This window comes from Toxotes jaculatrix, chromosome 2, assembly GCF_017976425.1.
Source record: "Toxotes jaculatrix isolate fToxJac2 chromosome 2, fToxJac2.pri, whole genome shotgun sequence".
NCBI lineage: Eukaryota > Metazoa > Chordata > Actinopteri > Toxotidae > Toxotes > Toxotes jaculatrix.
In genome coordinates this window covers 15,792,021-15,813,890 of record NC_054395.1, presented here as the reverse complement: position 1 = coordinate 15,813,890, position 21,870 = coordinate 15,792,021, and the positions used below count along the sequence as shown (strand labels likewise).

The window sequence follows — 21,870 nt, the reverse complement described above, 5'->3', positions numbered from 1 at the left end:
ACTCTCTGGTACATTCCTGTTTCACCACTTAGGTGATAAAGGCCCTGCACATCCATGGTGTTTTCAACTATTCTGGCTGATTAGACCTCTGATCAGGTTGAGTGATGTCAGCAAACTCCATGTACTGATTTATCCTAAAGGCATTTTTCTTCAATGTCTGCTACATTTTGTCATTGGGAGAAAAGCACAGGTGTTACTAAAGACACCAACAGTGGCTCTGCACTATTTAAGTTTCCCAAAAAGTCATGACAGTGTGACAGTGAGCTGGCACGCACAGCAGCTGCTTCACTTTGAGGGTCCAGTTAAACGAAATTCAGCCATAATTAATTTTTATTATTTACACCTGTGATCATCCTACTGTGTCCAAAATGTCTTCTGTGAAAAAGGCTTATGGGTGGTTTAAAACTAACAGGAGAGTGAGAGGACACCCAGGATGGATTTAGAGTCATCAAATACCATTGCATTAACAACATCTAAAGTGATTTCTCTTCAAGTTATACACAGCCAATAATTAGTTTATGGGCTTCAGGTGTTGATTCTACTCTATAGCAGCTTTTGAGGCCACAGTTTGCAGCATTTCAAATTTTGTCCATCCCCCACAGCCTGAGGTTTGGTGTTTGTTTTTTTACTTTTTACAATAAACGATGTAATGCACAATACACAGCAGATAATTCGAAATAATCTTTAATAGATACTTACAAACAAATCTACAACAAAGAATACAAATAAAATGGATGCTGCAAGCAAGGAAAAGTAAGGTGTGGCACAGCGTGTCCACATCCAGCTGTGTGCTGAATGCAAACCACATCTGCACATTAAAAAAAAAATACTAGAGTCAACAGGTCTATGATATGGCATTTGACAATATGTTGGCAGTCTGACCTTCTTTTATTACATTTGTGCAGCACTTGGTGGATTGTCTTTTTCTGTCATTACATTGCCTTAAATCTGAAGTTTGCTGATGCAGGCACAATGCCATTCACCTACATAGTCTGTTTCCACCCCACCCCCCTCCCCTCCCCTCCCCAAACACCCTTGCATCTCATAAAACACAAACACTACATCAATGGTTCTCAGCTAGGTGGCAGTGACACCCAAGAGTAACAGGTTTTTACTACAACCGTTACACTACCGAAGCTGTTTTGCTGGCTGATTCCCATCCCCTGGTTTAAAATGTGCAAACCAGTGAATTCAGCCGATGAGAGCGGTTGAATTAATAAAAACGGCACTCTTGGGCCTCATCAACATGTGGTTGAAAACTAGTGAACTACAAAAAGCAGGAGTGAGAAAAGATTAAAAAAAAAAAAAGACACTGATTGTATTGAGGAAAAATTCCTGCAGATGCATGCTACAAGTAATCACAGTGACATTATCCTCCTGTTAAAACTTCTGCTGATGATGTTCCTGTCAGATGCCTGATGTTACGCAATGGGGCACATCCATATCGCAGCAGAAAGCTGATGCAGTGCAGTGAGTGGTCGGAGCTGCTCTTCAGCTGCTTCACAGTGCATTCATCCACATTGCCCGACTAACTCACAACGGAATGGTCAGCTTTTCCTTTCTGTGTTGTTTGAACAGCAATTTTTATTTGTTGTCCATTTAAAAACCAAGTTTTTCTAAAAGCAATTAGGATTTCATGTTGCGTTTCTCAATTTGAGAGGATGTACAAGTTGACGTGTATGTGGTGCCACCTTGTGGTCAGATACTGACAGCACACCTCTGCACCAAATTCCAATTTCCACCACACAATTTTGTTTTTAGCACAACAGCATTTAAATTTTAAAGTCTACGACATAGAAATAATCATTAAGTTTGGAGGTCACAGCAGAGGTACTGACTACATATGCCACATCAACTTACACACTGGAGGAGGTACACCAATATGGTGACTGTCATGGCATCGTCTGGATCAGCATGTGCATAGTGCTCAGTGATTCCTGATTTTATAAAGTTAGAGAATACATTTGCAAAGAGTCATAAAAACAGGATAAGAAAACTCAAAAACGAGTCCAGCCACTGACACAGAAGCATACTTGTTAAATCATTCATGAGGCTTAGTCAGTCCTGGAGGTTTGAGCAATGCTGTCAAACGGGTTCAACCCAAGACGGATCCCAGAGAAACATGAGAGAGAGAGACGAAGGTGCGCTGTGTGTGTGGTGACTGTCAGCGCCGTCATTGGTAGAGCAGGTAGTTCTTGAGAGAGGCCGGCAGGGGCAATCTATGGATTTCACTCAGACGGTCTCTTCCTAATGCCACCCTCACCGAACGCCTACACAGGTCCATCAGAGAGAGGGGTTCAGCTGGAGGGAGACAACAGGAAGAGGATTTATGTATTTGCAATGGCAGAATGTCATTTCAGGAGTGTGTAGGCTTGTGGTCTTTACTGAAATCGGACAGGCTGTGTGTATAATGTGTCATGTCCATTAAATGGACAGGTACTCACATTAAATAACTGTGCACAGGGGAGTGACCTGCTCTATAACCCTTATCTTTTGTTACCATAGAGAGAACAATTCAAGAGTTTTTGTAGAATATAAAATTAATGCCATCAGTTGATATGACACACAAAATTTGAGCTGTTTTGTACTTTTAAAAACAGAAAATACAAAGATGTTAGCCCCAGTCTATGCAGACTCCATCACGTGGAGGATATTCAAGGAGGAGGTTCACAAATTTTTCTGACCACTTGTCAGAAAGCAGCCAAAAAACCTACCAAGTCTTTACTGATACCATACTTTTTGAAAGCTTTCTTAAAAGGAAAGGAATGTTAGCATTTTTCTACAAACCCCATTTAATTTAACAAGAAGCCAAAAACTTCAAATACAAGTCTTAACTTTAAACAGCCATACAACAATTTAAAATGTCTGAAATAAAATGTTGTGATTTAAATAAGGAAATAGCTGATCAAAGAATAAACAAATGAGAATGAGAATGTGACCAAATATTCAGTGCGAAATTTTGATATTTGAGAGTTTAATATGTGCTACAGAAAGATTTTCTTCTGCCTTCCAAAAGTATTGACGTTCAATATACGTCCCTTAGTTTTGACTTTTTGTAAAAAAAAAAAAAAAGTATAAATTTAAATTATAAAATATACATTTTTCTATTTTTTTAGCTGCAGTACCAACACTGTGTACTGGACCCAAACAGCCACAACATACTGTGAGATTAACTGATTTTTAGTATCAGTGTATAAAATCAGGGACTTCCCTGCTCCACATCCAACAGTAAGAGCAGTGTCATATCAAACTGAAACTGGCTTTTATGCATATCACTGCATCTGTAGTGCCTCTTTTTCAAAGATCTAAACTAGGTCGAGGATCTGAGCTGAACATAAAAATCTAATGAGCACAGAGCACTTGGGACATGTGGGTAGTACAACATGTTTTGATAAGCACCTAGGCTTCCTCATTGAAAGCTCATGACCCTTTTGCCATGGAATAATTGGGATTAATCTAATTGGAATAATTTGTCTGGGGGGGAAAAAAACAAGCAGCTTGTTTTGTTGACCATTAAGTAACATTGGATGTTTCAAAGTGATAAGCACTAAGCTCTATGAAGGAGACGCCACAGCCTAATTTAAAAATAAAGGCAAGGTACAGTTAAGGAGGAATGCTATGGCAGGTTACAGTGAGATCATATCTTTACTGTGCTCACCCCGTACTAAGAGCAGGACACAGTGACATCATTCTCACATGAGAAATAGTGAGTCAGGGATGTGCCCATCATTTTTCCAGTTTACATGAAACCATGCCCTCCATCCATACGACAAAAGTCTTGACAGAACGACTGAAGCCTCCACTCTCACCCCAAAAGGGGAATGGGCAGCGTGTCACCTAAACTGCTTTACATAACAGCTGAGAGGCAGCTGTGATGATTCAAGTCAGACACGATAACGCTGCTCTACAGTAACCCCGTCTGCAGTAATGTCCTGTTTAATATGACAGACTCTTAACTGTCACACCTTTGTTTATTGCATCAATAAATACTGTCTCCGGTTATGCAAGAGCTGTATACAAGACATCATCACAGATCAAAAAACACTGTTGCTCATGAGAGAAGACATCAACCAAGAAAGATTCTAAGTGCTTATAAGTCTGTACTTACGATCGAGACCATTTATGTACCGGATTCGTATTTCACAGTGTCCCCACACGGCGCTCACCACCGGGTACAGCTTCCTGCCCTTAAGTCCTCTAAATGCCACCCCTAGATAATGTCCATCCACTATGTAACCCAGAGTCCCTTCGTCCATGTCCAAGACTACTAAGAGGGAGTCTGGTATTATGAAGGTGTCATCTGGCTCGAGGAAGGCTGGGTAGGTTTTTCCTGGGTGGTTCTTGCCATCGTGGTAGAGTTTACTCCTGCACAGGTCCCAGCCCCAGGACTCAGCGTTGCTTCCTACCAAAGCCGTGTAGCCCACTGAGTGTAGTGGGGCGTCACTTGTAGCCACTCCAACCACAGCGTGCGTGCCCCTTTGACGCATGGCCCAGCTGATCTCCCACACATGCAATCCCCTTGTGTAGCCAACACGGCCCCGGATGGCGTCCGTGCTCTGCGCCACAGGGTGCCTGTGAAACACCAGCTTGTTGTCGTCCTTAACGAAGATGTTGAGGGAGCGGTCATCGTTGTTCCACGAGTGCTGGACCTGGACATCCAGGCTGGCAGGTGGCATGTCCAGCAGCAGATCCAGTCGAGACGGCTTAGTGTGACTCAGGGCCTGTAGCTCCAGCTTCAGGGGGCTGAACGCCGGATCCCGCATATCAATGGTTTTGATGCCACCTGGGACTTTTTGCCCCATGCTCGGGGTCTTTATAGCAGCTCCTTCTTCTTCCTCCTCCTCCTCCTCCACCTCCTCCTCCTCCCCCCCTCCTCAAAGACTATTGGGGGGAGTAATCAGCCTCAGACCTTCACCTCCACTGTGCTCCTAGAACCCAAGGAACAAGTTTGTGCCCCTCTGCCACTAGATGCACACAGCCAAGGTCAGACCAGGTGTAGTTTGAAGCCTACCTGGAGAGATGAAAGGAGATGAAAGATAAAAAAGACAAACAAGTCCATTATTTACTAATCTAATTAGCCATCTTTCTGTTTGTATCAGGAAACGTTAGCATCAGATCCACCGAAACAACAACAGGCTAAACATGAGGCACATTTGAAGTCGAACCTTATCATGCCACCATGCCCTCTGATGACAACAAAATGGTGCATTTTCTGTAATTACATCAAAGAGCATTTGTTGTAAATGTTACAGTGCATATTTACATTTAACACGAAATTCACTCATTTGGTAATCAGTGCACAACAACTGATTTAGGCTGCAGGGCTGTTAAGTGGCCTCAAAAGTGACTCATGTGATGCTTTGTGCATAAAAACATATAGAAAACAGTGTCCCATGACACTGAGGTGTAAAGTTAAATACCGACTTACTCTGATAACATTATCATTACACAACAGCAGGAAGCCTGTATCTACTGACCATGGCCTCATTTCCTACAGCCTTAGTAAAGATGTACTATCATTGTGATGCATTTATCAACAATCATCTCAACTTAATCTAAGCCTAGAGCAGTGAGCTTCGTTTTTCCTCCCTACCAGTTCACCATGATGTCACGTCAACCAAGACAGACAAGACAAACAAGTTTCTGCCACTCAAAAGTTAGTAACATATTTTCTAGATTGAAAAGATTATGTGTAATGGATTTGACTTTTAACTGTGAATAGACTGGCTTAGTTACAATGTCAGTATATACAATGAGACAATATAAATTTGTCAGCTGTCATAGATTTTACCATACCATTAACACCATGGTAACTATCACTTTAATACGCCTGGTCATACTGGTCAATTCTAGGCAATGCTGGAAATCAATGAGCAGGACTGACTGATTTTTTACCTACAGCAAAAACAATATACATTATGCAACAGAGGACATTTTTTTTTAAATAAAGCTTTTAGGTTGTGCTTCAAGGCATTATGTTTGGTTTAATTTTGTTTTTGATCAATTCGCATGATTAGAATTTCACAGAGACACCATATTATCAAGAAACCGATACATTTTGATATTAATCCTAATGTACCTGATCCACAGAAGATCAACATTCAATCTTGATCCTCAGCAGTTTATAAAAATTGAGATCCATACAGTGTACAGAAATATAATCGTTTAACTGGCAAATACCAATGTTATTATGTGCTCCTTTCGCTAAGTGACTGATTTAGGATTATGCTGCACAAACAACATGGAAAAAAAAAAAATTGAAACCTTATTTGATTAGCTGACCTCAATTTTATGCATTACCTCTCCAGCTTTTCTTGATAAAGCTGAGTCAATCCGAGAATCTGTGATGCCATGATGTTGCCAAGTTTGACCACTTCACTAATACATATACCAGAAAGCACTTGATATCCTGACAGAGAGGACATTTCTGGGCTTCTCAGAAAATCCAAACCACAGCTTCAAAAATCATGCAATTTTACTGATGTGTAACCACATAATCAGAATTAATCTCATTTGGTCATGTGATAAAACCTAAGGTGAAAAATATTATGGAGAACACAAAAAAAACAGGATATTTAGTATTTTGATATTTTATGTAGGGAAAAGCTAACCAACATGAAAAGCAGCAAAAAAGTAGATCCCTTACCCTCAATGAGCTGAAACGTTACTCAGCTATTCTGAAAGTGAAATATTCCCACAAACTCTAAAAATAGGGGAAAAAAATGAGGGGAAAAACTCCAGCCATTTCCTATTATATGGCTGTCTAGTCAAAGGGCAACAGGAAAAGCAGTAATAAAATGTCTGGCTCAAAAAAATAAAAAGACGTTCTGTTGTGTTTGAGGGACACACATCTCTTTTGGGGCAGAAACAGTATCAGGAACACAGAAACTTGACAGTAAAAGCCTGACGACTACCTGCTGTGCTTCGCTTCACCAACTAAATTACAACAGGCCACAGCTGTGATGGGGTACTTACACAGTTTATTAATGAGAGGCCTGAATATGTTTAACAACAGCTTATACCTAATTTTTATATTCTTCACTTCATTTGAACTTAAAAGGCAACTGAACGCCAACTGGACTACTTTAGGTCAACAGTCAGGCCATTATTTTATAGTGAAAACTCTATTTGGCCTGATACTCCACATTCCACATTAAGGAGCAATATCTCAAAGACATGATGTGACTTTTGTGGGTGCAGGTGTGACTACTGCTGCTCTTTGGTCTCTGTATTTTGGCTTGTGTTGCTGTGAGGCTGTAGAGAGCATTGTGTAATGTGGAAAACTGTGCTGCTGGGAAGGCCACTCTAATTGAATTGTAGACAAGAGTTCATTGAGAAGTGCTTTGGCTCTTCTTCTAATGCAAGTAAACAACCATTTAAATGGGTCATGTCTCTTCAGTCATTGGAAAACAGGAGGGAAGAAAAAGCAAGCAGCGGGTGGCCAGCATCTGAATGTAAACAATCTCTTTTTCAATGCCTGTCCAGCATTCAGGGAGAGTGAAACATGTTAATTTGCACACTCTTTGAGCCAGGAGTTTACCATTAGCTCTCCCTGTGGCAAAGCGCCACTTTACAACACGCTCAAGTAAATCAAAACTAACAGAACAATAAAAGGTCTTCCCACATTTACCTTGGACTTCAAAACAAACTTAGCCATTAGTGGCATAAAAGAAGGCTTGTGGAGGTATATATTTGAGCTGGGATCCTGGCCTGGGCTATTTGGGGTTCCTGGGCCCCTGGGTTGGTTTGGTGCTGATTAAAATGCAAGAGGAAGGGCTCACTGGATTTGCTGGGCCAAGGAAACACTTGTCTGTATTGAGGCCCAATTTAGACTGGGCCCACCTGAACTTAAGTCCTAGCCTGTTTGTTGACCTACTGAGTACATAAAGCTCAAGATTTACCAAAGACAAAGTCATCCATTGTATGGATACAATGCTTGCATGTGTTATGTATTCTAGGGTTGCTGAGCATAATGCAGCCTGTCACTTCTCTATGACTTTTCCTATGATTGAATTTAAACTGAACAGTGTTTTAGTTTTGGAACATGTTATGTGTTTTTCCCTTTACTTTGTTCTGTGCTTTTCTTTGGTAGAATTCTGTTTCAGATCATGATCAGTTTTTGTTGACTCAATTGTCATTTTGGAGGTTGTAGGTTGTGATGCTGTTTAACTACAATGTGTAAGACAGAAGTGTTTCTGATATTTGGCCTACACTCACCAGCATACATATCAATTAGGATAGACCAAATATTCATAGCACCTCTCAGTATAGGTAGTGGTCCACTAACTACAGATTGACCATAGAGCTGAATCAACTCCTCTCTTCAGCAATTTTAAGAAAAGTGGACCTTATTGTTACCTTTATTAAAGTAAAATGTATTGGCTGATCCTTTAGAGTACATTAATTTAGAGTAAATATCCCTAATAAAGTGGTATGCAGGCCTTCTGGACAGTTAAACCACAATAGCTTGTCATGCTAGCTAATGTAAAAGCTGCCTAATCTTCAAATAAGCTCTCGTGGGCTAGGCAGCCGTGTGCTCCTGGCTCGAGGAACGTCCACGCGCGACCACAGACCCTAGCAGCGCGTAAATCGAACGTTACGAACCGTTGATTGGCAACATTGTTTCTGTTTACCTGAAGCTCGACCGCGTTCGAAACGTTTGTTACACAACAAGCAGCACAAACCGTCGGTGTTAGCATAAACAGCAACAAGACACGGCTCATGTTAACGAGGGGCGAAGACAAAAACAAAAACAACTCAATGCTCCTTTTTTTAAACTGGACGTTCCGGAGGGTGACAGCCCTTTACGGGTGTCGTTTTCGATATCAAACATGTAAATGTGATGTAAAGAGGAACACTGAAACCGAAACAAGCGCTTCGGCAGCCACCATATGAGCAGAAAACAGGGGCAGAAGGGAAGGAAAAGCACACAGCAAACAACAGACCTTTGAGAGGCAGTGAGACAGCAGAGTGGATGACACCGGGTAAGGCTTCAGAGTCTTCACTTACTCCATCGCAGTGTTCTGTTTCCTTGTCGTCTAAGGTTTTACCATTTCAGGCTGGACATGAATTAGGTGAAATGATGATGGCTGCTCTCTAACATCTCTCGCATCACGTGGTAAAATGCTCCCAGCTGCTATGCTAGATTAGGACCTCCCCGTACTGACGGCCAGCAGTTACAGCAAAGCGAGTTTCATATTGGTATTGCAGTTTATGCGGCTGTTTGTGGTCTTAAATTTATTCATGAAACATGCACCGTGTGCATGTGTGCAACGATGCACACGTTTGAGATTAACTGAAGATGAAAAACACTGATGACACGAGTTCTACTACAGCAATAATTAGTTTATTATTATATATATTATATAATAATATTTGATTTTTTTTTACGTTTCCCATTTTGCTACTTTTATTTGTCACACATGACAGTGAATTGAACATCTTTTGGACTGTTGGTCAGAAAAAATAAGACATTTGAAGACCTTAGTCTCTGAGAGACTCTAATGGACACTTTTCACTGTTTAATGTTCTATAGACCAAACAATTAATGTGTTCATTTAAAAAAAATCTAGAGATTAATGAAAATTAAAGATAATGAAAATAGTTAGTTGTAGCCCACCTGCTTGTATTCTGTAACTCTTTAACAAATCTTCAATTTTCATTGTCACATTCGTATACATTCATTCACACGTTCTTACACTATAATTAATATATTGTACATTCTAGTACATCTGATTTGTCAAATGTTCTTGTAGGATGGTTGTAGCAGCTAAGTTGTATTATTAATAACACTAACAATAATAACAGTAAGAATGTTAGAAAATGCAGTCAGAATGTAAAAAGTGTTTGTTGTGATACAATAATACAAAAACTACTGAATTTTTAAATTGACAATGTACATTTATGTTACGCAAGTGTGCACAGACAAATTAGAGGGAGGAACATGAAAAATTTGGTTCCACAGTTGTAATTCATAGGGAAAACTAGTTATAACATTTTAAATAAGTGGTTGTAGATACATAAAAATATCCAGTCACACACTGAAATATCAAAATTATTACACAGATAAACTGATTAATTTAACAAAACTGTAGGTTAATACAATATTGCATAAACACACAGTCTTGACATTTTCAAAATTTAAAAAAATGAAAAAAAAAAAAAAAAACTGGCTCAAATTAAACATGCTCACAGAAGATGGAAAATATCCAATCAGCAACCACTCTCCAATAGAAAACTAACTTCAGCCGATCACCTCCACAGGACATATCACTGTGTAACCTGAACTGCAGACACCGCACTACACTACATTACACTGGGCGCACATGCTGTAAAGGACAGGTAGGACATCACACAGCCCCTGTCCATTCACATCTTTGTCATTTTTACATTAAGGCAGGAAGTTTTACATTAATTAATAGTGAAACTTTTAAAAGCTGCTTTGGGATTAAATTCATCGTGAGTTCTCGGGATCTTCATCACAGCTGTGCTGAAAAACAGTTAAATATTTCTGTTTTGCTGTGCACGTATATTCTCCTATTATGTATTCTTGTATTCTTATCTTCAGGATTATGCTTTTTTGGTTTGCCCTGGGGGGTAAGGGAACCATAATTGATAATTCACACTCCAGTCTGTCAAACACACACACACACACACACACACACACACACACACACACACATACATACATACACACCGCACACTCCATATGACCAACCACAGTAGGAGCATGACATTATCGACAGCACCAGTGAACCATGATTGCTCACACATGGAAACACTGGTGCACTTTGTTGTGAACATGACCTTCAGCCCTTCACCACAGACGCGGTTTAAAAAAGCAAAAAAGTAGAGAGTGAAGTTAAGGAGAATGGAGATCCTCGACATCAGTGACTGCTGCTCAGTAAGTCAGAATCATACTCACTGAGTGACACACTGACCCTTGGGGTATTAGATTAGACTACATTAGATTCAACTTTATTGTTGTCACGGAATCTATCTATCTGTCTGTCTGTCTGTCTGTCTGTATCTGTCTATCTGTCTATACACACACACACATTTGGCAATATATCATTGACTGACATGGATGATGATGATGCACATGACCTTCATGCGCCGGACAACTGATGCAGTCACTTCTAATCTTTCAAACACATATCTTCAGGAACAGGAACAGGAGCTCATTTACAACAAAAAGGTCCATTCATAAAGAGAATGGAAACAAGCACAGTCACTTGTTCTATAGTATAAACCCCTATTTTGTTTCATTTACTGTACCTGGCACTCTGGCACTGTGAAAGCTTCCTCAGAATTTCCTCCAAATCTGCAGCCTTTTGTGAGTCAGAGTGTACACATGCACCTGAGTGTTTTAAATTACCAGGACACTGTTGCCATCTAGTGGTTTCTCTGGAACAGACACCTCCTAGTTGAGGTTGAGAGCCTTGCACTCAGTCTGCACAAAACTCACACACTTCATTAATTTATCACTTATTCAGAATTGCATTTAGAGTCACACAATACAAGTTGCACATGGTGGAACATTCTGAACGAGTGCTAAAGGCTGCAAAGCTGAGTGGTTGAATGCTCAGTGAACATCCTCCTTCTCTTCACTTCCTTCAGCACTTGTGCATACATTCACATTTGGCATATGATTTCTCTGTGACAAGGACCGGAATTAATAGAACATTAAAAATGACCTTATTTGTCCACTGTGTGAGGCGTCTGAAGGTAATGTGGCTCATTTTACATCCTTGGTGGGGAACATAGCTTGGCGACTTGAATTACCTTCCCCTCAGCTCATCTCCGAGTGAAAATCCCATTTTCCCATGCCGTGATGGCGCAATGTGCTGAGCTTGGTGATATCTCAGGGCCCCTCCACAGTGGAGGAGGGGAGTGCAGACATGCTTACTGCCTCCCTTTTAGAAACCATCATTTCAGCAGGATCGATAGTACGTCCCACTCCATGGCTGGCAGAGTGCACTGCCTTTATGGGGGTGGGTGGTGGTGGTACGTGTGGACGGCTGCACCAAGGCAAGCAAGCAAGTCCGAGCAGCACACGCAGCCAAGGTGAATGATTGCATGCTGCGTCAGGCACTCGGCTCCTCACTTGTACTGAGATGCAGTTTCTGAGGAGGACCAGTGGGTGGATGCTGTCCTCATGTGGTGGTTGCAGCAGGCTACATAACGCTTGTGATAACGCTTGTGAACTAGTTCAGCCGTCAGGTGCTTCATGTTCTGAGTTTTTCATCTCTTTGCTGACTCACAAACGTGCCTTGAGATGAGTAAAGATCTGCACCTGATGCAGCTTGCACAAAACCCTACTGATGCCTTTTTTTTTTTAACCGCCCTACACCTCTTTGATTGTATTGGAGGTTGAGCACTCAAATAGATGCAGGCTGTAGGTGAGAAGACATCTCATGTTTCAGTGGATGGCTTGCAATATAAGACCTGTACACTCTAGCTTTGTAAAGCAGAAATCCTTAGACAGCAGTAAAAATAATCTTTACCAGTTATCAGAGTTGTGTGCATGGACAGTGAGGTTTAGAAAATCATGCACCCTGGGAATACTGACCTCTGCTTAGTTATTTATAAGAACATAGTGCTGTATATTGTGCAAGAGGCTCAGTGAGAAAACATTTCACACCGTTCTTTTAATTTACTGTTGCAGCCCTGTTTCATTTTTGTAATATTTAACTCTTTAACTCAGGTGGAGAATTCTACCTGACAGTTACGTTACAAAAAAAGTAATCACAATATTTTTGATAGACATTAACACACTAAATTCACAAATAGGGCTGCAACTAGTGATTGTTTTGATCAATTAATTGATTAAATCGATTAAATTATCATCAATATTATTGATTAAACTAATTTCTCCATTTATCAATTAATTGTTTAGTCTATAAAATGTCTCAGTTTCTCAGAACCGAGGGTGAATAATTACAGATTCTTTATTTGTCAAATCAGAATCCTAAAACTAGAAGATATTCAATTTACAAAACCAGCAAATCCTCATATTGAAAAAGCTAAAACAAACAGACTAATCAATCAACTAACTGATTAATTTAAGTTTATTGACATGCACTTAAAATCATTTAGGATATTCCCAAATAAAACCTGAAACACTCCCAATAATTACTGATTATTTTACACATTAAAACAATATAGTATAGTAATTTGAGAAACTTTGTATAAATGTACACTAAAGATCAATATTTCTATAAAGATTCAGGACCAGAAATGTACACTCATTCCCTCCTTTAGGTGTGTCAGCAAGCATGTATTTAGCGTGTACTGTACTTGTGTGACTTTGAGAAGAGTGCCTGCTGGTCTAGAGTGAGGAAAGGGCGTCAGTTAAGAGAGGTGCACCACTGCGGGACAGGGGGATGTGGATGGGACAGGGTGTGTGGTGCAGTACGAGCATCCCCTCTGCTCAGATCGCTGCTCATTTGTCAAGTTGCCTGCAGACTTGAATGGTGCATTGCTGCTAAAACACAGAGAGGTAATCAGCAGTGGAACAGCACACCTCCAGGGAGGGGTCCCAGGTGGGTGAGAGCCTCCTTGGATGATCTGCAGATTAAGGGGCCTTTTCCTCCAGAAAAGCTGCTCAGCATACGGCAGAGGAATAAAGTGAAAACAGATTTGGATTGTCCTCATAGAATTATTTCATATCGTTTTTCTTACAAAGAACAGAAAGGAGGAACATGGTTGCCAAATTCATCAAATCCACCCAAAAACTACAGAGAATGTTATTTTGAGTTTCTTCTACTTTAAGTTTGCTGTCACAAATTGACTAAACTGTCTAAAGAGCAGCGTCCCTTGTGTACTGTAGGGAAACAGAAATCATGGAACAAGGAGAGAAAATACATTTTCCACTCTTACAATAAAACATCAGTTTTCCAGTGTGGTTTCAGTCATCTGACAGACTTTATTGTCATTAGTTTGGCTGACTCAAACTCAGACTCTGTCCTTGCATATGAGCAGCACTGAGATCTTCTCCATACTGGGACATGCAGAGAAGCCGAGTGAGGTCACAGCGTTAATGGCGGCCTGGTTGTGCTGGCTGACGTGGCAGTAGACGGGCAGACCCACAGAGCTCATCCTGCGGATCAGAGACAGAGCCAGGAGGTGACCGGCTCGTCTGTACTCTGGTAGGGTGAAGGCCATCCTCAGCTCACACAGCTCATCAGAGAGCATCCAGGACACGGGCCGGCCCTTCTCATCTGTCACACAGTGGTTTGGCAGATGGCGGATACAGGCTTTCATGTAGTTGAGGCTCTCCTGGTTGCCTCCATAAGGCAAGTGTGCGTCCACAAGCTCAGCGTGGGACTCATCCAGAAGTGAAATTGGTAGCGGCAATGCCTTCCTGGTCTGCAGAGAAGAATGTGAACAGAAATTATGAACATAAATCAGTGAAATGTACATCATATTTTCTAATCTCACTCAATGACTTCAAAAAGTAATGGAGCTGTCTTGAATTGAGGTCATGAATTAATTTCAAAAACTCACTCTTGCCAGTCCATATTCTCTGGGCTGTGGTGGATGAAGGCGTTATAACCCACACAGTGATTACTGTGGCATTAAAGGCTGAGTCGGTGGCCCTCCATGGCTGACAGAATGTATCTGATCACAGACACACAAATTTGTTATAAAGGCACTGACATAGATGTTGTATTTATGTTTAGATCAGTCATGTTGTGCCCACAATCTGCTTCATATGGTCAGTATCAGAGCTGATATCGTTCCAGCAAATCCAGTTGGTGCATTCCTAATCTTGGCATAGGCAAACAAAATTATATGTTAAGGAACCAAATGATTGGGGGAAAAATGACAGTTGTTTAAAACTATAGACAATAATTGCTTTGGAAATATATCAATGTATTGGCACATTAACTAACACATTTACTACTTTGAAGCACAACACGACACTGTCAAACACAAATATGTTTGAAAAAAAAATCGGCCAAATAGGATGACATATTAATGTGTTCTTCATTTAAATTTACAGAATGGGTCTAATGATGTTTTCTACTGTCAACAAATTCCTCGAAAAGACAAAAATGTACATTGCATTGATCGTACTAACAAGTACCATCTGTGTGTCTTAGTAAAATCCAGTGGCTTATTCCTCTGTGCTATAGACCTCCATTGTTATCTAAAGACCATTAAAACACATCACTGAACCACATTGTTGCACTGGGTGATATGTTCCTTCATTAAAATGAACACACACACTGTAGTTTATTTTGAGTTGATCCCTCACACACTGTCTTGCTGCCAGAAATACTCACTATATCACACCAAATGTGTTTTAATCTGCAGGTGAAAATACTTCCAAACAAATCCAGTGCACTATTTACTCCAGTTTAAGTAACGTGACAGTGTCCAGCTGTTTAAAAACAATGGGTTATATATTATTGGCATCTCAAAATTATTTTAATACATTAAAGAAATGATATGCCTTCATTTTTTCACACTACCTCTGAATATGAGTCCGCTCCTCCAGTTTATGACCCTCTCATTAAGCAGCAGACATCTCAGAGTTTCTGGGTTTTTGGTGAAGAAGGTGCATATGTCAGGAATCACCCCAGAGCTGCTGCTGCTGCTGCTGAAATGCTTCACAGGTGGGTACAGACATCAACAAGCCGCTCCGGAGGAGCCTATAGGTTATCTATCTTTGTCCCTGTGTGCTATACCTGTTTTCGACGGTAACAAATAGCAGTAGTGAATGTAGGCCAGCAGTCAACACACAACTCCAGATGACACGAGTTGTTGTGGAGGATATGCAATACTCCTCCAAGAACCTGGAATGCAGAACACAATGCAGCTGGGAAAAAAAGACCAAAATAACAAGTGGCTTGCCATCTCTGCAGATGACAAAGGCACAGAAATAACACAGGAGACTATATTCAGTCGAGTGGAGTTTGTTTTAGAATCATATCAACTGATATTCACTTTTTCTATTACACACACGGTTGTTTTCTGCCATATTACCATACAAATATTAATATTTCATTTAAAAAAAACAGCAGCATTACAGTGATAGACTGTGGCAGTTCCCTGTAAAGGATATTTTTCACCAAAGTGAGGTCTCTGACTGCTTTCAAGATGATCATTTTTTGTAGTTTTTTTTTTCCAGTAAACTGGCCACTGTCTTGAAATTGTTCAGAATAAAGGCATGCAATTTGGCTGTGAAACTTAATATTTACAGGTGTAATTTAGCTGGTTTACAGCTTAATGGGCGTCTACACACTACTGCCACCAGATAAGATAAACACACAGTCCAAAGTCTTTATTCTTGGTTGAAGAAATATTTACCTGCCCATGAAAGTACACATTTAACTGCAGTCATCTTAACTGCACAAAATACCTGAAAAGGAATCCAGAAAAAACATTACTTTACAGGTCTATTTTATTCTGTTTATCTTAGAATATTACATTCAGGTCTGCTAAAGCCTAATCAAGACTTCCCTGCTGCAGTCTCCCTCAGTTAAGGCTGATCTGTGTGTTACGCTTTGCTACAACACCACTGTAGAGAGCAGACCGGCTGCTGCTGACACTGACAGCTGACAGAGCCGCAGCTCATTCACCACAACAGAGCAGCCAGCTGTCAGAAGTTCAGCCACTCACCATAATGTTAATCCATCATAGACCTCTTAGTAGTATCTCTCTCTCATATTGAGGGAGAAACTGATGACTCCTCGCTCTTCATATGTTTCGCGTATCCAGCTCTGCCTTTCAGAAAAGGATCTTTAATGTCACGGTGAGTAATGTCGTAAGTGCCTCTTTGACAAAATAGAAAATAGAATTTTTTTGGAATAAAAGATATCTGGACGACCTCATCCGTTGTGAATTCACAGTGTTGAACTGTTTGTACTTCTGTGTGCTTACAGTCATTCCTGCACAACCACATTTGACCTGTTTTGTAGTTGACAGTGTGTCTTTTTCACTCCACTTGGCCTTGGGAGGAATCTGCTCAGCTTTACAAAACGAGGTCAGCAAAGAAGCCTTGGCGCAGTGAAACACACCACGCACCTTCTTCTACAAAGTCAGGAGCCCGCCATTCAGTCTACCTCCATGCCAGACTGATTGAACTGAGCAGAGAGAGGAAGGATTTTTATTTTAAGTTAATTCATTGCTTGCTAGCCTCAATTACCTCCTTTTTGACTCTATTTTTTATTGGCAATGTTAGGTTTCCCTTGAGATTATACCTTATAACCACCTAATCACTTATGCTCAATGAAATCTTTTATTTAATTTTTTTTTTTTTGTCTTGTCAGATGTTCAGGAATAAAGTCTGCAATGCTGCATGCCCAAAAGACACAGCTTTTTAAAGCTACAGCTTCAAAGACCAAGGAGTCAGTCACCAGTCAAGGCAATTCTTCTCCTCGACTAAGGACTACTGAGAATTAGTCTGAATTGATGTGTAAACCAAGCAAGCTGCTGAGCTTGTGAATCAATGTGTCTATTATCTTTTCCGGACAGATCAATGGAGTTGAGGAATGGGCTGTGAATGGCAAAAAAAAACAAAAAACCCAAAAAACATGCAAACTCACCTGTCAATGGTTAGACTCGACTCCATTATCTGCGTGTGTCAAGACTGTCCATACTTGACAGATAACCTTTTTTACCCTCAGATGAGCATTACCTCAGTTTTGTTTCAGCTCATGCCTGATAAGACGTAAGTCAGAGACGGTGCCCTGTTCTGACACCAGGCACAAAAATAAAACACCTATTTAGTTAAACATTTCAACAGCAAAATCACTAACAGTGATGCCGTTTGCCCAGACCTTGGTGCAGATCATAAACACGAGTGAGAGCCGCGTATGTACGCACTCATCTGAACTGCACAGACGACTCAACTCCGAATCTCTACGCTCATATGATCTATGAGCTTCAACATACGTTTACACATTCTGCCCTTGGCTGGGCTAACAAGAGAGAATATTAATAAGAATGGAGAGCCACAGGCGATGAGGTGACAGTAGCCAGGTAAAGCATAGGGAGGTAATCTAATAGGACATGTAAAAGGGCCCCTACTCATGGCTTATTCATCACAGGGGATGCCATTACTGAGAATGGTGTGGGCTATGTGAGGGATATGCTGGCGGGGGCATTTTCCCCGGTGTCACCGAGTACAGAGGAGAGGACAGATGCTGCGAGGCTGATGCAGTAGCAGCGCTGCATGCAGATCTTTCATGCAGGGAGTGATGCGTCACTCTCAGCTGATTCCACTTTTTGCATGATACATAACTATGATTCATACTGACACTGACTGATATGGACAGCCTCATGTGGCTGGTCCTCAATAGCCAGAGGTGCTGATTCAGTAATTTGTACCAGCAGTATCTTATAAGAGCAGAGACACAAGCTAATTACGGAAAAGCCTTCATATAATACACAAACTCCAATTTGCCTGGAACAGGTAAACATAAACCTTGACTGGATGCATTCGGGGTTAATGTGAGATGCATGCAGCTCTGAATTTTGTAGCAGAGGACGAAGGATCACAGGGTTCAACTGGGGGCTCAGGCAGAATAAAGTCATGTAAAAAAAAAAAAAAAAAAATCCTCGCTCCTGCAGAGAGAAGCAGAGAGCGCTGCACTGCTGCAGAGAGCAGCCAAGACGCTGATACCTCAAACGCACAGAATTTATAATGGAGAAACCATTATCCCCACACAGCCCATGCAGGGCACTGCAAACGTCATCACTGGAAGCTGGGAATCGTAGCTCCAAGTGCATTTTTGAGAAGTAAAGCCATTGCAGAAAGAGAAGTTCAAGCTCATTGGCTGACTAAATGATGGATGATCTCACTCTTGCAGAGTTGTGCAGCCCGCAAAAGACAAATTTGGTTGGTCAAGATATTTCTATATTTTAGCGCACTGCAGAATAGCACCAGAAAAGCAGTGCATCTTGGGTAGTGAAAGGTAGGCAGATTAAGGACATTTTACTTTAGGAATGAGTTTTAAGATGACAGCTTTTAGACAGTGACATTCGCTTACTGATTGCATGATTATTGCTCATTTGTCACAATGTGTGGTGACACTGTGCAATAATCCGGTGTGTTGTCTTGTATTTTGTGCTCTGTTGATGCACTTGGTTGAAATATGGTTCCTAACAACAGCTTAACAGTATCATAAATCAACCAGAATTGTTTTTTTTCAACATCACCTGATGACAAAGAATTATTTAGAAGTGGTGATCATGTCTTGACACAGTGTCACATTTTCAAATTAAATGGGCTCAAACGCATGTTTTTGTAACTCATTCCTGGAAAAATCCATCCAGGCATTTTCAGAGGAAATTAGATTTCAGAGATATTGTGACAAGTTTCAAAGCACACCGGAGGAGATGGCCTCTCAGAGGAGCAAACTATTCCTCATTGAGGTTTGAGCACCCTCATTCCTCAAAGCAGCTTTTGCTGTAGTGTGAAAATGAATAAAAGGGGGATGGAGAGTTATTTGTGCATGGAGGGGGTCTCTCTTGTGAGGAGTCCTTTACACTGATGATTCTCGGGGGTGTTAGGAGAGCGAGGGAGGGGGAGGTGGGGTGGATGGGGGTGGGGGTTTGCTGAGGAGGACAGGAGGGAGAGGAAGGCGGACTGAGGATGTGCACACACACTGACCCTGGAGGTTGCGTTCCCCTTTAAAAGTCCCATCCCACTCAGATACGCAGAGCTCATGCAGGATCTGCTGCGGCAGTGGGGGAACACTGCTGAGCTGTGCAGTTTATGCTGCCAGCAAGCGTGCAAAGAAGAGGAGGGGGAACGAGAGCGCACAGGAGGAGGAGGAGTAAGGGAGAGAGAGGGAGAGAGAGAGTGCAAACAATGTCATTCTGTTCAGGAGGCAATGCTGCAGTCAACTTTGCCGCGCCATGAAAGCACATCACCAGCAACCAAGAGGCTCAGAGTGAGCGCAGAGAAGTTTTCCTCCTCTCCTCCCGGTGTGCGATGCAGTCCGAGACTCATCTGTAGGTATACATTTTTTTTCCCTCTCTAATCTTATTTACCTTGAATGTTGTCTCCTTACATGTCTACCTCTTTGCAAAGGACAGTGTACTTCTTAAATTAGCCTTACAGGAGTTGATATACGTATGTCGGTGTGCATGCCTGCAGTGTTGAAGCTCCCGGCTCCTTCCGTCTCATCAGTTTCAGCCTCCTCTGCACCAGCAATAACCAGGCAGCAGCCAGCCAGACAGCCAGTCAGTCAGTTAGCAGTCAGGCTCCACTGCTCCCTCATCCATGTTTAACACATGGTACAGGCTGGAAATAGCAGCCGGCGTGTCAGATAGCGGCTGGTTGAGAGGACTCGCCATTTGACACAAGGACAAAAAAAAAACACTAACCAGGATGCAAAGAGTTCCCTCCACTAGAGGAGACTTTTATCTGCTGACTTTGCTTTTAGGAGAGTACAGATAGTCCCAGCTCTCTACTTTTTATCTATTGTATCAGTGGACCTGTGCTGTCAGTGTCTGAGTGCTGAAATGGGGGAAATGAGAATGAGGCTACAGTGGCCTGCACGGGACAGGGGAGCTGTGGTGCAGTCATGAAGTTATGCTCTAGCTACTGGGACTTTTCTGCTGTCCTATAAGTGGATACCAGGGCAGAGTGCAGCTCTGTAAGATCCTTTTTGGGGGATTTGGCACAAACAGTGTGAGAGAAAGAATATTGTTGGTGTATGCATTTGAAGATTTATTTTTCTCTTGGATAAAAGCAGAAAGGAAAAGGTCTCCCAGAGCACAGCCACTCTTACACTGTGTAATATCTCTGCAGCAGCGGTGGCAGTATGTCAGAAGCTGTCTGCTCTAAAAGTCAATGTTTCTACTTTTGTCTTTTTATGCTATATTGCACTGTCTATGCTCAACTCTGAGCCTTTTCAAAGGCCATGCAACATTAGTTTCACAAAGCTTCATTTAAAAGTGAGCGAGTATTCAAAATGTGCTCCGAAACCAGTCTGGGAGGTTTGGATGTTAAATCCAGCCAGGTCAATTCGCCTCTGTGTGCAGGCTCGGTCAGCTCTGAGTTCACCTCAGGTAACTGTGCTAAGACCTTGAAAAAGCCGGCTCTGCGTCGTCAGCTGGCTCTTTGTGAGGCACAAGTCCAGAGCATCTCTCTGGCCTTTGCAATTCCTCCCCACTGCAGGCAGGCGAGTGCGAGGGAACAGAGTGATAGCAAACTGCACTAAAGGTCCGCACCACATCCGGAGCCTGACATCATCTCCGAACATCTGCAGTTCTCCTGCTTACACTCTCACTGAGGGTGGGTGCTGCACTGGCAGCAAAGGAAATTGCCGCACTCACCTGATGTTCCTTGCACCTCACTTCTGCCCTCCCCCACCTCCTACCTTCTCTCCTCTTCTTCCCTCCTCCTCCTTCCTCGTCTCCAATTTCTCTACTGTAGTCTCTCTCAGAGGTACAGTTGCCCAGCACAGCGCCTCACCGGCATGCTTTGCACCTCTGTGAACCCCCCCCCCCCCCACACTCCCCTTTCTCCTCCACTCACCCCTCCTCTCCCCTGCTGAAAAAGTATGCAGCACATGCTCTCACCATCCTCCTTGAGCAATTTGCCTGAGTGAACAGAGAGAGGGGAGAGAGAAAGAAAAAAAAAAGGAAAGAGCCAGTGAGCCAGCAGCAGAGCAGCAATCCTGCAGTGTCCTGCAGCAGCTGAGCTCCTGCAGTGCTGGCCTGCAATAGCACACATGCACAAGTACACACACACACACACTGGTGCGTGCAGACACACACACACAGATACATGGGGATGCACGTCGAGACTATCATTCTCTCTCAGACACAGACAGTCCTTCAGTCACGTGACACAGTCGTGGTAAATGTGAGGGAGAGCAGGCTGTCTCACTCTGGACAGGACTAAGC

The 21,870-nt window shown here is 41.9% G+C and overlaps 1 protein-coding gene across 3 annotated transcripts; it reads right to left on the bottom strand.

Moving 5' to 3' along the window:
* Positions 1-676: 676 nt before the first annotated feature.
* Positions 677-9,121, bottom strand: spsb1 (splA/ryanodine receptor domain and SOCS box containing 1). 3 transcript variants are annotated; one of them, XM_041060837.1, is made up of 3 exons: positions 8,946-9,121; positions 4,109-5,011; positions 677-2,301 (listed from the first exon to the last, which is right to left on the bottom strand). In XM_041060837.1, exons 2-3 carry the CDS (start codon positions 4,800-4,802, stop codon positions 2,174-2,176), a joined length of 822 nt encoding a protein of 273 aa, XP_040916771.1. In that variant the 5' UTR covers positions 4,803-5,011; positions 8,946-9,121; the 3' UTR covers positions 677-2,173. The 3 variants fall into 3 exon arrangements, with proteins under 3 accessions (XP_040916771.1, XP_040916779.1, XP_040916789.1); XM_041060845.1 differs by having other exon boundaries at positions 4,109-5,007; XM_041060855.1 differs by having other exon boundaries at positions 9,010-9,110.
* Between the last annotated feature and the right edge of the window lie 12,749 nt (positions 9,122-21,870).

Coding starts and splice junctions, on each gene's coding strand:
- spsb1 (XM_041060837.1), bottom strand. CDS start 4,802: ATGGGGCAAAAAGTCCCAGGTGGCATCAAAACCATTGATATGCGGGAT. Junction 2,302..4,108: donor GTACATAAATGGTCTCGATC/GTAAGTACAGAC, acceptor GTCTCCCTCCAG/CTGAACCCCTCTCTCTGATG.